Raw genomic sequence first — 14,989 nt, 5'->3', positions numbered from 1 at the left:
AGTCGGATGTAGAACATTGCCTTTATAAACTATTTTATGTCAGTTAATCTAGATGTCCCCCAAGACCACGCTTCTCAGCTTTCAAGCCCAGTAATTCAGTCCCACGAGGAGTCTGGTTATGTCTAGGATATTTCCATGACTGTGACCCTGTGGGCTCTACTGTATATATAAATATACATGCAGCACATTCAAATATGTATGTAGAAATAGTCACAGCCAAATCTATATATGCACATGGGCATACTCCCATACACGCTTCCACGCCTATTCAGCATACATATCTATCTGTGTATCTACTCATAAATTATGTTACAGTATTTACCATCGCTGCCTTTTATTCTTGCGTGCCTCTCAGAGTCTACTCTTGCCCTGGCCGTGTTCTGCTGACTTCCCCCTTATTGTGTACTGCCTTTCTCTTCACCAAAGTTAACGTGCCTACTCTCTAGTGATTTTCCCTCCCTCCCCTAGCATCCCTGGTAACCATCAAAAAATGTTTCTTTCTGTGTGTAAACCTTTTCTTGACTATTTATAATAGCGGTCACTACAATATTTGTCCTTTTGTGATTGACTTAGTTCATTCAGCACAATGTCCTCCAGGTTCATCCATGTTGTGAGATGTTTCATGGATTCATCATTGTTCTTTATTGTTGTGTAGTATTCCATTGTGTGTATGTACCACAGTTTGTTAATCCATTCATATGTTGATGGGCACTTAGGCCTGCTTCCATCTTTTTGCTATTATGAATAATGCTGCAATGAACATAGTGTGTGTATGTCTATTCTTGTCACAGCTCTTTTTTCTCTAGGATAAATACCTAGGAGTGGGTTTGCTGGATCATATGGTATTTCTACTTCTAGCTTTTTAAGGAAGCGCCACACCATTTTCCACAGTGGTTGTGCCATTGTACATTCCCACCAGCAGTGTGTGAGAGTTCCAATCTCCCCACAACCTCACCAGCATTTCCTGTTTTCTGTTTTTTTTGACCAGTGCCATTATTGTTGGTGTGAGGTGGTATTTCACTGTAGTTTTGATTTGTCTCTCTCTAATGGCTAATGATAGCGAGCATCTCTTCATGTGTTTTTTTTTTTTTTTTTTTAGCTTCCTGAGTGTTTTCTTTGATGAAGTATCAGTTCATGTTCTTTGCCCATTTTTTAATTGGGTTGTTTGTCTTTTTACAGTTGAGGTGTTAAAGTTTTCTTTAAATTTTAGAGATTAAGCCCTCGTTGGATATGTCATAGCCAAAACCCTTTTCCCCGTCTGTAGGTTCTCTTTTTACTCTTTTGGTAAAGCCTCTATAGGATTTGCAATGGCTGATTTTTTGGAAGTAGATTGCCAGGCCTTTCTTCCAAGGCACCTTTGAGTGAACTCAAATCACCAACCTTTTGGTTAGCAGCCAAGCATGTTAACTGTTTTCACCACCCAGGGACTCCATCCTTCCCAAATGCACCAGTAAATAATTGTATTTAGGGTTCTTTTTATTTTTTGTTTCCTCATTAATAGCATTTTTTTTTAGTGTTCTTTTTATTTTTTGTTTCCTCATTAATAGCATACTTATAAATAAATTTCTAAGACATATATTTCAAGTAACTTGAACATAAAGGAGCCCTGGTGGCACAGTGGTTAAGTGCTCAGCTGCTAAACAAAAGGTTGGTGGTTTGAACCCATCAGTCATTTCATGGGAGAAAGATGTGGCAGTCTGCTCTTGTAAAGATTTACAGCTTTGGAAACCTATGGAGCAGTTCTACTTTGTCCTCTAGGGTCGTTATGAGTTGGAATTGACTCAATGGCAATGGGCTTTTTTTTTTTTTTAACCTGAACATTTTACTAGACTGAAAGTGTCCTGGGTGTGTGACCTAGTAGAGCAGAGACCAGTAGGTAAGACGATGATAACAGCAAAGATTTCTACAGCTTACTGCACACCAGGCAGTGTTCTATATGCTTTATGTATGTTCACTCAGTCAGTCCTTGCAATGGTCCTATGAGATAGAGAGCATTAATATCTATTTTAAACACGAGGAAACCAAAGCACAGAGAAGGGGAATAACTGGGCCACAGTCAGATGGCTCATAAGTAGCAGTCCCAAGACTCAAGACCAAGCAGTCTCACTCCGGTGTCCCCAACCTCAACTGCTACTTCACATTTGCCATCAGCGTGGATGGCCAGCACAAATGGAAACATGAAATGGTGAGGACTGCTGATCACCACTACCTCTTCATTATCAGGGTTTGAATAAGATAATCTGGTAAAACAACAGAAAGGAGGTCACATTCAAAGGCAAAGGCCTCAAAACAGCCATATTCTAGGAACTGTGGAAGCACTAAACATTCAGGATCATATAATATTTTCTCTTAAAATAGATATTTTTTAGAGATTAGAAGATAATTCTCTTGAGATTCACTTAAAAAAAAAAAAAAGAAGAAGAAGAACAAAGTTTGGCGTTTCTCCCTGATACATGCATACTGAGAAGCACAACTGGCAGAAAACACTTCCTTCCGTCAGCTGTACTGCTAGGATATATTGTCTACAACATGACTTTTATAGGTCGAAATGGCTTAGAATAAATGCCACAAATTATTTTTCTAAGCTCAGTTTCATGCAAAAAAAAAAAAAAAGGAAAAAAGTCAGCTCAACAAGAAAGTAAGTCAGAAATACTTCATAGTTAAGGTAACTTACCTGAGATGGGAAGGTCTGGCAGACCCAGACACTGAGTGGCCCCCTTGCTGGCTGGCGGCACATGGCTGCAAGTTGAATGCCTCTATAAAAACCAAAGGGAATAAGAATAGGTGACCTTGTATATCAAGAAGAGCATAAACACTGGTGTGTGTATGTGTGTAGAACAGTTCTCAAGCATGTTAGAACCACCCCCAGGGGGTTTTAAAAACAATGCATTTATTTAACAGGTAATAAATGCAATTGGCACATCCTCAAAAAGAACATAGAAAGCATATAATGAAGAGTCTTCTACTTCCATTACCCAGCTCTTCTCTTCCCAGGAGTAGTCATTGTTAATCGGCTTCGTGCGTATCCTTCATGAAATACTCTATGTATTTTTAAGGATATGTGTAAAAATGTTGTTTTTTACAAACACAATTTTTTTCGATTATCAAATCTGAGCAGAAAGAAAAAAGAATTAAGAAATATGAACGAAGCCTGAGAGACCTGTGGGACACCTTCAAGTATACTAACATATGTATCACAGAAGTCTCAGGTGGAAAAAAGAAAGAGAAAGGACAGAAAAGATATTTGAAGAAATAGTGACTGGCAACTTCCCAAATCTGAAGACGTGAATATGCACGTCCAAGAAGCTCACTGAACTCCAAGCAAGATAAACTCATATAGGTCCACACTGAGACATATTATAGCCAAATTGTCAAAAACTAAAGACAAAAAGAATCTTGAAAATAGCATGAGAGAAAAGCAAATCATCACGTATAAGGGAGGCTCAATAAGATTAACAGCTGATTTCTCATAAGAAATGATGGAAACTAAAAGGCAGTGGGATGGCATTTAAAGGGTTAAATGGCAAAACGAAACAAAACAAAATCCTGTCAATCAAGAATTCTATATCCAGAAAAACTATCTTTCAAGAATGAAGGAGAAATTAACACATTCCCAGATAAATAGAAGATGAGAGAGTTCATTACCAATAGATCTTCTCTGCAAGAAATGCTAAAGAGAGTCCTTTAGGCTGAAATGAAAAGACACTAGATAGTAACACAAACATAAGAAATAAAGAACACTGTAAAGGTAGCCACATAGGTAAATATAAAGACCAGTACTTTTCGTTTATAACTTTTCTTTTATCATATACGATTTAAAAGTCAAACATATAAAACAATAATTACAGATCTATGTTAATGGGCATACAATGCAATTTGTGACAACAGAGGTAGAAAGGGAGATGGAGGGGGATGTACCAGGGCAGAATGTATGTTTACCATTGTAACAAAGTTAGCTTTATTCAAACTAGGTTGTTATAAGCTTAAGATGTTAATAGTAATCCTTATAGTAACCACTAAGAAAATAACTGAAAGATATACTGAAAAAGAAAGATATGAAAACAATACACTACAAAAATTCAACTAAATAAATTCTTAAAAAGGCAGCAATGGAGAAACGGAGGAACAAGAACCACATAAGACATACAGAAAACAAACAGCTAAACAGCAGAAGTAAACCCTCCCTTGTCTGTAGTTACTTTAGCGTAAATGGATTAAAGTTTCCTATTAAAGGCAGAAGCTGACAAATTGGATAAAAAACATGATCCTTCTCTACGATGTCTACAAGAGTCTGACTTTAGATACAAAGACACAAAGAGGTACAAAGTAAATGGATGGAAAAAGATAGTCCACACAAATGGTAACCAAAAGAGAGCTGGGGTGGATACATTACTATCAGACAAAACAGATTTCAAATTAAAAAGGTCACATGAAAAAATTCAGAAATGGAAAATAGTGACAGTTGCACAACGCGATGATAGTAATCAATGTCACTGAATTGTATGTGTAAAAATTGTTGAATTGGCAAAAGTTTTATTATGCATATTTTTACCACAAGTAAAAAAAAAGTTACGTGAGACAGAGGAGGGCATTATATTGATAATGGGTTCTATCCAGCAAGAAGATATAACAATTTTATACATACATGCACTAAACAGAGTTCCAAAATATATGAAGCAAAACTTAACAGAACTGAAGGGAGAAAGAGACAATTCCACAATAATACGTGGAGACTTCAATACCCCACTTTCAATAACAAATAGAACAACCAGACACAAGATCAATAAGGAAATGGAGGACATGAACAACACTATAAAACAATTAGGCTTATTTGACACAGACTGTACTTTTATGAAAATAACGTACTTCTTCCGTGTTTACCAGTCACAACCCCCCATGAGGTATTTTTGTAAGTGTGCTGTGCTAATTTTTTTTTACAGCAGCATGTGAAAAAAAAATTGGCACAGTGGTGCTTATGAAAATACCTTGGGGGCGGGGGGAAGGTGCAGCTGGCAAACAAACACAGAAGGTGCACGTTATTTGTTTAAAAATACGATATAGAACACTACCCCAAAAAGCCCTGGTGGCATAGTGGTTAAGTGCTACAGCTGCTAACCAAAGGGTTGGCAGTTCAAATCTGCCAGGCACTCCTTGGAAACTCTATGGGGCAGTTCTTCTCTGTCCTATAGGGTTGCTATGAGTCAAAATCAACTCGACGGCATTGGGTTTTTTTCTGGGTACCAAGAACAGCAGAATCACATTCTTCTCAAGTGCACAAGAAACATTCTAAAGTACAGACCATCCAGGCATCTGTGGGAGATCTTAGGACTAGCTCACCGAACTCCATTCTAGTCTCATTGTATCGTGACTTCTGAATTACAAGAGACCAGAAAGCTAAAGGATATGTTTTCCAGATTGCCCTAAACCTTGTTTCAGCAAGTGACCAAGCTTTTGTCAAACAGTCCCATTCTCAGAAGATCTCAAAGATGCAAGGGAGGTTAAGTCTTCCCTTCTGCGGTTTTTGCTTGCAAGCCTGGCCCTGAAGGCATTTGCTTTTCTGTGACAGGTGAACAGAGGTTCTTTCTGTTGTCTGGTCCCTACCTTTGTCATGAGGCAGGGCACGGAGCATCAGTACTGCTGGCATTGACAGTGTCTGAGTCAGTGTGGTCCTAGGAAAGCACTTAGAGAATGACTTCTTGATCCTGGCAGAAGTAGCAGCTCCTTTAATTGGCCAACTTTGAGATGTTCTGGGAAGCTTTCCTGGAATCTCAGTCTAGAACAGAGTCTTCTCCTCCAGCTTCCCAGTACCAAAGCCTTCCTTCCTGCTTAACTATCTAGACGGATTTCTGATATCTGCGTATCACGTATGCTGATATACTCTTCTACAGAAATCACCCCTTAAGAGAACAAAATTCTGTACAGAAAGCTTCATTGTACTGTTTGTAGAATAAGTTAAATCCAAAACAATCTAAACATCCATCAATAGAGGAATTATTAAATAAACCACTACATACTACATAGCATTTAAAAACAATGAATGTCAGGGCATTTTTAGGGCAGGAAAACCATTCTGTATGATACTATAATGATGGACACATGATATTATGCATTTGTCATAACCCATAGGACTGTACCACACAAATTGTGAATGCTAATGTAAATTATCAACATTAGTTAATAATAATAAATCCATATTAGTTCAATTGTAACAGAGGAATGTTAGATATAGAAGAAAATGTGCAGGGTGTAGGCAAGTATATGGGAACTCTCTATACTTTCCGCACAATTTTTGTATAAACCTAAACTTGTTGCCATTGAGTCAGTTCTGACTCACAGCAACCCTACAGGACAGAGTAGAACTACCCTAGAGGGTTTCCAAGCCTGTAAATCTTTACAGAAGCTGACTGCCAGAGTGGCTGGTGGGTTCAAATGGATGTGATTTTCCTTTGTTGTAAATCTTGCCCCTATGATATATTGAGGCAGGATTATGTTAATGAGGCAGGACTCAATCTACAAGGCTGGGCTATGTCTTAAGTCAATCTCTTTTGAGATATAAAAGAGAAAAGCTAGCAGAGAGACAAAACCAAACCAAACCCGTTGCCATCGAGTTGATTCCAAATCACAGCGACCCTATAGGACAGAGTAGAACTGCCCAATATGGTTTCCAAAGAGCCCCTGGTAGATTTCAACTGCCAACCTTGTGTTTAACAGCCACAGCTCTTAACCACTACACCACCAGGGTTTCTGCAGAGGGATAGGGGGACCTCAAATCACCTAGAAACAAGAGCCAGGAGAATAGTGTGTCCTTTGGACCCAGGATCCCTGTGCTGAGAAGCTCCTCAAGAGGGGAAGATTGATGACAACGACCTTCCCCCAGAGTCAACAGAGAGAGGAACCTTCCCCTGGAGCTGGCACCCTGAATTCAGACTTCTTGCCTCCTAGACAGTGAGAGAATAAATTTCTCTTTGTCAAAGCCATCCATATGCTGTTACTATAGCAGCACCAGAAAGCTAAGACAGCAACCCTACAGGACAGAGTAGAACTGCCCCACAGGGTTTCTAAGGATGTAAATCTTAACTGAAGCAGGCTGCCACATCTCCCCCCACAAAGCAGCTGGTGGGCTCAAACAGCTGACCTTCTGGTTACCAGCCGAATGCTTTAACCACTGCATCACCTGGGCTTCTTAGTGTTGTTGTTAGGTGCTGTCAAGTCAGTTTTGACTCCTAGTGACCTTATGTACAACAGAACAAAACACTGCCCAGTCCTGTGCCATCCTCATAATTGTTGACATGCTCGAGCCCATTGTCGAAAGCCACTGTGTCAATTCATCTCATTGAGGGTCTTCCTCTTTTTCGAGGACTCTCTACCAAGCATGATGTCCTTCTCCAGGGACTGATCCCTCCTGATAACATATCTAAAGTATGTGAGACATAGTCTTGCCATCTTCGCTTCTAAGGAGTATTCTGGCTCTATTTATTCCAAGACAGATTTATTTGTTCTTATGGCAGTCCATGTTGTTGTAGTTGTTAGGTGCTGTCGAGTCGGTTCCGACTCACAGTGACCCCATGCACAACACAACGAAACACTGCCCGGTCCTGCGCCATCCTTACAATCCTTGTTATGCTTGAGCTCATCATTGCAGCCACTGTGTCAATCCACCTCATTGAGGGTCTTCCTCTTTTCCACTGACCCTGTACTCCGCCAAGCATGATGTCCTTCTCCAGGGACTGATCCCTCCTGACTACACGTCCAAAGTATGTGAGACGCAGTCTCGCCATCCTTGCTTCTAAGGAGCATTCTGGTTGTACTTCTTCTAAGACAGATTTGTTTGTTCTTTTGGCACTCCATGGTATATTCAACATTCTTCGCCAACACCACAATTCAAAGGCGTCAACTCTTCTTCGGTCTTCCTTATTCATTATCCAGCTTTCACATGCATATGATGTGATTGAAAATACCATGGCTTGGGTCAGGCGCACCTTAGTCTTCAGGGTGACATCTTTGCTCTTCAACACTTTGAAGAGGTCCTTTGCAGCAGATTTGCCCAATGCAATGCATCATTTGATTTCTTGACTGCTGCTTCCATGGCTGTTGATTGTGGATCCAAGTAAAATGAAATCCTTGACAACTTCAATCTTTTCTCCATTTATCACAGTGTTGCTCACTGGTCCAGTTGTGAGGATTTTTGTTTTCTTTATATTGAGGTGTAATGCATACTGAAGGCTGTGGTCTTTGATCTTCATTAGTAAGTGCTTCAAGTCCTCTTCACTTTCAGCAAGCAAGGTATTTGACTGTGTGGATCATAACAAACTATGGATAACACTGCGAAGAACGGGAATTCCAGAACACTTAATTGTGCTCATGAGGAACATTTACATAGATCAAGAGGCAGTTGTTCAGACAGAACAAGGGGATACTGATTGGTTTAAAGTCAGGAAAGGTGTGCGTCAGGGTTGTATTCTTTCACCATACCTATTTAATCTGTATGCTGAACAAATAATACGAGAAGCTGGACTATATGAAGAAGAACGGGGCATCAAGATTGGAGGAAGACTCATTAACAACCTGCATTATGCAGATGATGGCAGTCCATGGTATATTCAATATTCTTTGCCAATAGCAAAATCAAAGGCATCAATTCTTTTTTGGTCTTCCTTATTCATTGTTCAGCTTTCGCATGCACATGAGACAACTGAAAACATCATGGTTTGGGTCAGGTATACCTTAGTCCTTAAAGTGACATCTGTACTTTTTTAACACTTTAAAGAGGTCTTTTGCAGCAAGTTTGCCCAATGAGATGTATCTTTTGATTTCTTGACTGCTGTTTCTATGGGTGTTGATTGTGGATCCAAGTAAAATGAAATCCTTGACAACTTCAATCTTTACTCCATTTATCATGATGTTGCTTCCTGGTCTGGACATGAGCATTTTTGTTTTCTTCATGTGGAGGTGTAATTCATACTGAAAGCTGTGGTCTTTGATCTTCATCAGTAAGTGCTTCAGGTCCTCTAAGCTTTCAGCAAGCAAGGTTGTGTCATCTGCATAACACAGGGTTGTTAATGAATCTTCCTCCAATCCTGATGCCCCGTTCTTCTTCATATAGACCAGCTTCTCGGATTATTTACTCAGCATACAGATTGAATAAATATGGTGAAAGGATACAACCCTGACGCACATCTTTCCTGACTTTAAACCATGTAGTATCCTCTTGTTCCGCTCGAATGACTGCCTCTTGATCTATGTACAGGTTCCTCGTGAGCACAACTAAATGTTCTGGAATTCACATTCTTTGCAATGTTATGCAAAATTTGTTATGATCCACACAGTCGAATGCCTTTGCATAGTCAATAAAACACAAACGAACACCTTCCTGGTATTCTCTGCTTTCAGCCACCTGACATCAGCAATGATATCCCTCATTCCAAGTCCTCTTCTGAATCCAGCTTGAGTTTCTGAGAGTTCCCTGTCGATGTACAGCTGCAGCTGCTTTTGAATGATCTTCAGCAAAATTCTACTTGTGTGTGATATTAGTGATATTGTTCAATAATTTCTACATTCAGTTGGATCGCCTTTCTTGGGAACAGGCATAAATACAGATCTCTTTCAGTTGGTTGTCCAGGTAGCTGTCTTTCAAAATTTCTTGGCATAGACAAGTGAGCACTGCCAGCACTGCATCCATTTGTTGAAACATCTCTATTGGTATTCCATAAATTCCTGGAGCCTTGTTTTTCACTAATGCCTTCAATGCAGCTTGGACCTCTTCCTTCAGTACCTTGGTTCCTGATCATATGCTACCTCCTGAAATGGCTGAATGTCGACCAGTTCTTTTTGGTACGGTGACTCTGTGTATTCTTTCCATCTTCTTTTGAGGCTTCCTGCGTCATTTAATATTTTCCCCATAGAATCCTTCACTATTGCAACTCGAGGCTTGAATTTTTTCTTCAGTTCTTTCAGCTTGGGAAATGCTGAGTGTGTTCTTCTCTTTTTGTTTTCTAACTCCAGGTCTTTGCACACGTCTTCATAATACTTTACTTTGTCTTCTTGAGCTGGCCTTTGAAATCTTTTATTCAGCTCTTTTACTTCATCATGTCTTCTGTTTGCTTTAGCTACTCAACATTCAAGAGCAAGTTTTTGAGCCTCTTTTGACATTCATTTTGATGTTGTCTTTCTTTCCAGTCTTTTTAATGATCTCTTGCTTTCTTCATGTATGAAGTACTTGATGTCATTCCACAACTTGCCTGGTCTTCAGTCATTAGTGTTCAACACATCAAGTCTACTTTTTTTTGTGTGTGTGTGCTTTAGGTGAAAGTTTACAACTCAAGTTAATTTTTCATCCAAAAAGTCATACATACACTGTTTTGTGACATTGGTTGCAATCTCCATAACGTGACAACACATACCCACTTTCCACCCTAGGTTCCCTGCGTCCATTTGACCAGTTCCTGTCCCCTCCTGCCTTCTCATCCTGCTTTCAGACAGGAGCTACCCATTTGGTCTTTTATACTTGTGTGAACTAAAAAGCCCGTTCTGCAGGTGTATTATTTTTTGTTTTATAGGCTTGTCTAATCTTTGTCTCAAGAGTGGGCTTCGGGAATGGTTTCAGTTCTGGGTTAACAGAGCTTCTGGGGGCTATAGTTTCAGGGGTTCCTTCAGTCTCTGTCAGGCCAGTAAGTCTGGTCTTTTTATGTGAATTTGAGTTCTGTGCTACATTTTTCACCTGCTCCCTCTGGGATTCTCTGTTGTGTTCCCTGTCAGGGCAGTCATTGGTGGTAGGAGGGCACCATGTAGTTCTTCTGGTCTCAGGTTGGTAGAGTCTCTGGTTCATTTGGTCCTTTAGTCCTTTGGGCTAGTGTTTTCCTTTTATCTTTGGGTTTCTTCATTCTCCTTTGTTCCAAGTGGGATGGGACCAATAGATATGTCTTAGACAGGTGCTTGCAAGCCTTTAAGACCTCGGATGTTGCTCACCAAAGCGGGATGGAGAACATTTTCTTTATAAACTATGTTATGCCAAATGACCTAGATGACCCCCAAAACTATGGTCCCCAGGCCCCAGCCCCAGCTACTCTGTCCCTCAAAGTGTTTGGATGTGTCTAGGGAACTTCTATGCTTTTGCTTTGGTCCAGTTGTGCTGACTTCGCCTGTATTGTGTGTTGTCCTTCCCTTCACCGAAGTTGACCCTTGTCTATTATCTAGTTAGTGATTTCCCCTCCCCCTCCCATCCCACCCTAGTAACCATCAGAGAATGCTTTTTTCTTGTTTAAACCTTTTCTTGAGTTCTTATAATTGTGGTCGCATACAATATTTGTCCTTTTGTGACTTACTTCACTTAGCATAATGTTGACCAGATTCATCCACGTGGTGAGATGTTTCACGGATTCATCAGTGTTCTTTATTGTTGCATAGTATTCTATCATGTGTATGTACCATGATTTGTTTACTCATTCATCTGTTGACGGGCATTTAGTTGATTCCGTCTTTCTCGTATTGTGAATAGTGCTGCAATGAACATGGGTGTGCATATGTCTATTCATGTGATGGCTCTTACTTCTCTCTGGTATATTTCTAGAAGTGGGACTGCTGGATTGTATTGTATTTCTAGCTTTTTAAGGAAGCACCATATTGTTTTCCAAAGCGGTCATGCCACTTTATATTCCCACCAGCACCACATAAGAGTTCCAATCTCCCCACAGGCTCTTCAGCATTTGTTATTTTGTATTTTTTGGATTAGTGCCAGCATTGTTGGGTGAGATGGTATCTCACTGTAGTTTTGATTTGCATTTCTCTAATGGCTAATGATCGTGAGCATTTCCTCATCAAATCTATTCTTGACATGGTCTCTAAATTCAGGTGGGATATACTCAAGGTCGTACTTTGGCTCTTGTGGAATTGTTCTAATTTTCTTCAGCTTCAACTTGAACTTACATATGAACAACTGATGGTTTGTTCCACGGTTGGCCCCTGGCCTTGTTCTGACTGATGATACTGAGCTTTTCCATTGTCTTTTTCCACAGATGTGGTTGATTTGATCCCTTTGTATTAGGCCAAACACTTAACCGTTTGTGCCACTAAGGCTCGTTGATACTAAAAATAGTACTTATAATAACAATATCGCTCGTAACACAACAAGAGCAACATGCTGAACATTCTATCCAAAGCCTTGGCCTAGAAAAACATCAGGAAGCACTGGTCCTAAAACCTTCAGAAGATGGCAAATATGATGTACTCTGTACCCAGTGAACTCTGAGAATTTATAAACTGTAAACATTCTCTCTTTGGGGCATTAAAAACAAAATAGCTCTTTGAGATCTGTTCAATGTCCATTTCTAAAAAAATCATAATTTTCATTGAATTGAAAACTTCGAAAGTGTTATGGGAAGCAAAGAAAAGTAGTTACTAACAGAATTGCAAGTTTACAGTGTCACTCTGGGGCCTTGATCAGGTACCAAAAGTTTAAATTTTGTGAACATTTCGTTATTATTTTAGGCTTATTAACGATAATGTTTGATAGGTCTCAAAAAAATAAATCAATTGGTTTTCACTTCTTTTATGTTGCTGGGGTATGAGGAATAACCCTGGTACCACCCAACACAATCTCTTCTCATACCTGCATTGGAGAAACGGCAGCAGCTGGAGCAGTCCTCACAGGTATTCCACTTAGAGGACTCCTGGGGGTCTTATGAACAGAAATATTCTGTCCAGCTCCACCTGCCAAGGAAAGGGAAGGGAATGTTTCTATGTTGTTCCAGTTTAAAATAGCAAATAATAATTCTTAATTTGTTGTTACTTTTTTTGGTGACTAAGAAAAGTATGCCATGATATTTAGTATAATGTTTATTCTTTTATCCTTTTCTCCTCTGGAATAGTACTGAAATGGGGAGTGAAAGGGGAGGAGTTAGTAAATGGGGGATTTGTCTTAGATGGAGGAAACCGAGGAAAAAGAAAATGTTGTGTAATGAAGTTCTATGGCAAGAAAGGACAGGTAAGTTCTTACACAAACCATTACTGTTAACTCATTTCCCATCTTCATACACTGGATGTACTCACTGGGCTTTAATATCTTTAAATATTTGTAGGTTAACCCTAGTCTCAATTAAGCTGCAAACTATTTTAGTAGAGACACCAGGCACATCCTAGAATTAGCTATTACTTCAGTCTTCCAATACAATGGATATATTTCTTACACTCAAGGTAAGAAAAATACCACTATTGTGGATAAATGCACATTCTGTTTCTTCTACTTATTATATTTACGTGTGTGTGTGTTTACAAAGTATAGCTGTATATTCTGCTCATATAAGTAGACAGGAACAAATGAAAAGGAATTGTGAGTCAGCCAGGTAGTTCCAGAAAAAGCTAGGAATGTACCAAGGCCAAGAATGACAGATCAGCCCAGGTGCTCACACACAATACTAGGCAGAAAAAAGTCTAACAGCATATTGCAAAATGATGATGACCAGGGGTCCCAACAAGAAAGCCAAATGCATAGATCGGACTCAATATCCAATCTCCTAGGAGAGGAAGCCTCTGGCTTACCCTGCTAATTCTCGTGAGATGCTATGAAAGTGAACAGTAGTGATCTGAATTTAACGGACAAAAACTAAAAAACAAAACCTGTTGCCATTGAGTCCATTTCAACTCATAGCCACCTTACAGGATAGAGTAGAACTGCCTCATACAGTTTCCAAGGAGAGGCTGGTGGATTCTAACTGCTGACCTTTTTGTTAGCAGCCAAACACTTAACCACTGCACCACCAGGGCTACTTAGTGGACACATGAGGCAGAAAAGATAAGTGGCAAAGCAGGAATTAGAGGTAAGGAAGAGGTAGAGGAAAGGGGAAATTATATTTGCATTACACAAGAGCCAGATTCTCTACTGTCTCACTGGAGCCTCAGCCAGACTCTTGCAGACAGAAGCTGTATATGGCAAGATCTAGAAACAGCCCTTCTGATGGTATCCTACTTGGGGCCAGTGTAGAGTACACTGGGCCAAGGTTTGAAGTTTTGCTTTTAAAATAAAATGTTTAAATACCTGGATGTCCCAAGTCAAATGACTTGATAAGTGACTTAACAGTGGTTACAGACTCTGAAGGTGTTGGGGATGTTCTGTTAACATAGACACCAAGCCACCGGCCAGGAGCATCCACCTCGGAGGACTCTGACTCTTCATTCACAGGTCTGCACGGTAAAGAGCAAATCAAATTGAAAAGATGGAGGGTATTCCCATGGGAAAAAGGCATATATGGAAACAGACCAGTGAGGAGAAAACAAACAAGTCTGGAAGGAGAATCCTAAATTTAAAATCCTGTTTTCTGTATCAGCTTTATACCTTTAGGAAATAACATAGGTACTACTCTCAATTTTTATAAAAGATATTTTCTTGGGAATGGTCATAAATAATTTTATATGAAGAGTGACTTGACATTAGCTCTAAATAAAAAGTATATGAATCCACTCTCCAAACAAAACATACAAATGTTATTTATGATAAATATTGAGCTTGGTGGATACAATGGATTGCCTCATCAAGGTATAGTCCAATCACCATCTAGTATACCCAAACCATTGCCACTGAGTAGATTCTGACTCACGACCACTCTATGGGTCAGAGACCCATAGGGTTTCCAAATAGCAGCTGGTGGATTCAAACAGCTGACCTTCTGGTTAGCTGCCAAGCTCTTAACCACTGCACCACCAGGGCTAGGTCACTAACGAAAGGTTGGCGGTTCAACTTTGGAGCAGTTCTACTCTGACCTATAGGGTTACTATGAGTCGGAACTGACTCGATGGCAACGGGTTTGTTTTTTTATCTAGTATACAGAGGTGGGAAAATGAATGTACATTTCTCAAGAATCTCCTGAAGCTAAGATTTCAGATGGAATTTAGGTTCCATCAATCAGAAAAGGGTGGGGAAGCCCTGGATTTGGACCTAACATGGGGGAAGAAAAGCAGGGCGCAAGAGTATTCACTATGTAGAAACAGGCTGCAGCAG

General features: G+C 39.8%; 1 protein-coding gene across 6 annotated transcripts in view; it reads right to left on the bottom strand.

Moving 5' to 3' along the window:
* The window catches only part of SPECC1 (sperm antigen with calponin homology and coiled-coil domains 1), a 477,242-nt gene that overhangs the window by 113,151 nt on the left and 349,102 nt on the right, over positions 1 to 14,989 (bottom strand). For all 6 annotated transcript variants that reach the window (XM_049860224.1, XM_049860218.1, XM_049860220.1 and 3 more), the window contains 3 exons: positions 14,030 to 14,175; positions 12,605 to 12,705; positions 2,675 to 2,756 (listed from right to left, as the gene is read on the bottom strand). In XM_049860224.1, coding sequence (XP_049716181.1) covers positions 2,675 to 2,756; positions 12,605 to 12,705; positions 14,030 to 14,175 — 329 coding nt within the window. The remainder of the gene's footprint in view (positions 1 to 2,674; positions 2,757 to 12,604; positions 12,706 to 14,029; positions 14,176 to 14,989) is intronic.

This window comes from Elephas maximus, chromosome 19 (genome assembly GCF_024166365.1).
Source record: "Elephas maximus indicus isolate mEleMax1 chromosome 19, mEleMax1 primary haplotype, whole genome shotgun sequence".
In the NCBI taxonomy this organism is placed as follows: Eukaryota; Metazoa; Chordata; class Mammalia; order Proboscidea; family Elephantidae; genus Elephas; species Elephas maximus.
Note: the sequence above shows the minus strand (reverse complement) of the source record. Positions and strands in the feature narration are given on the sequence as shown.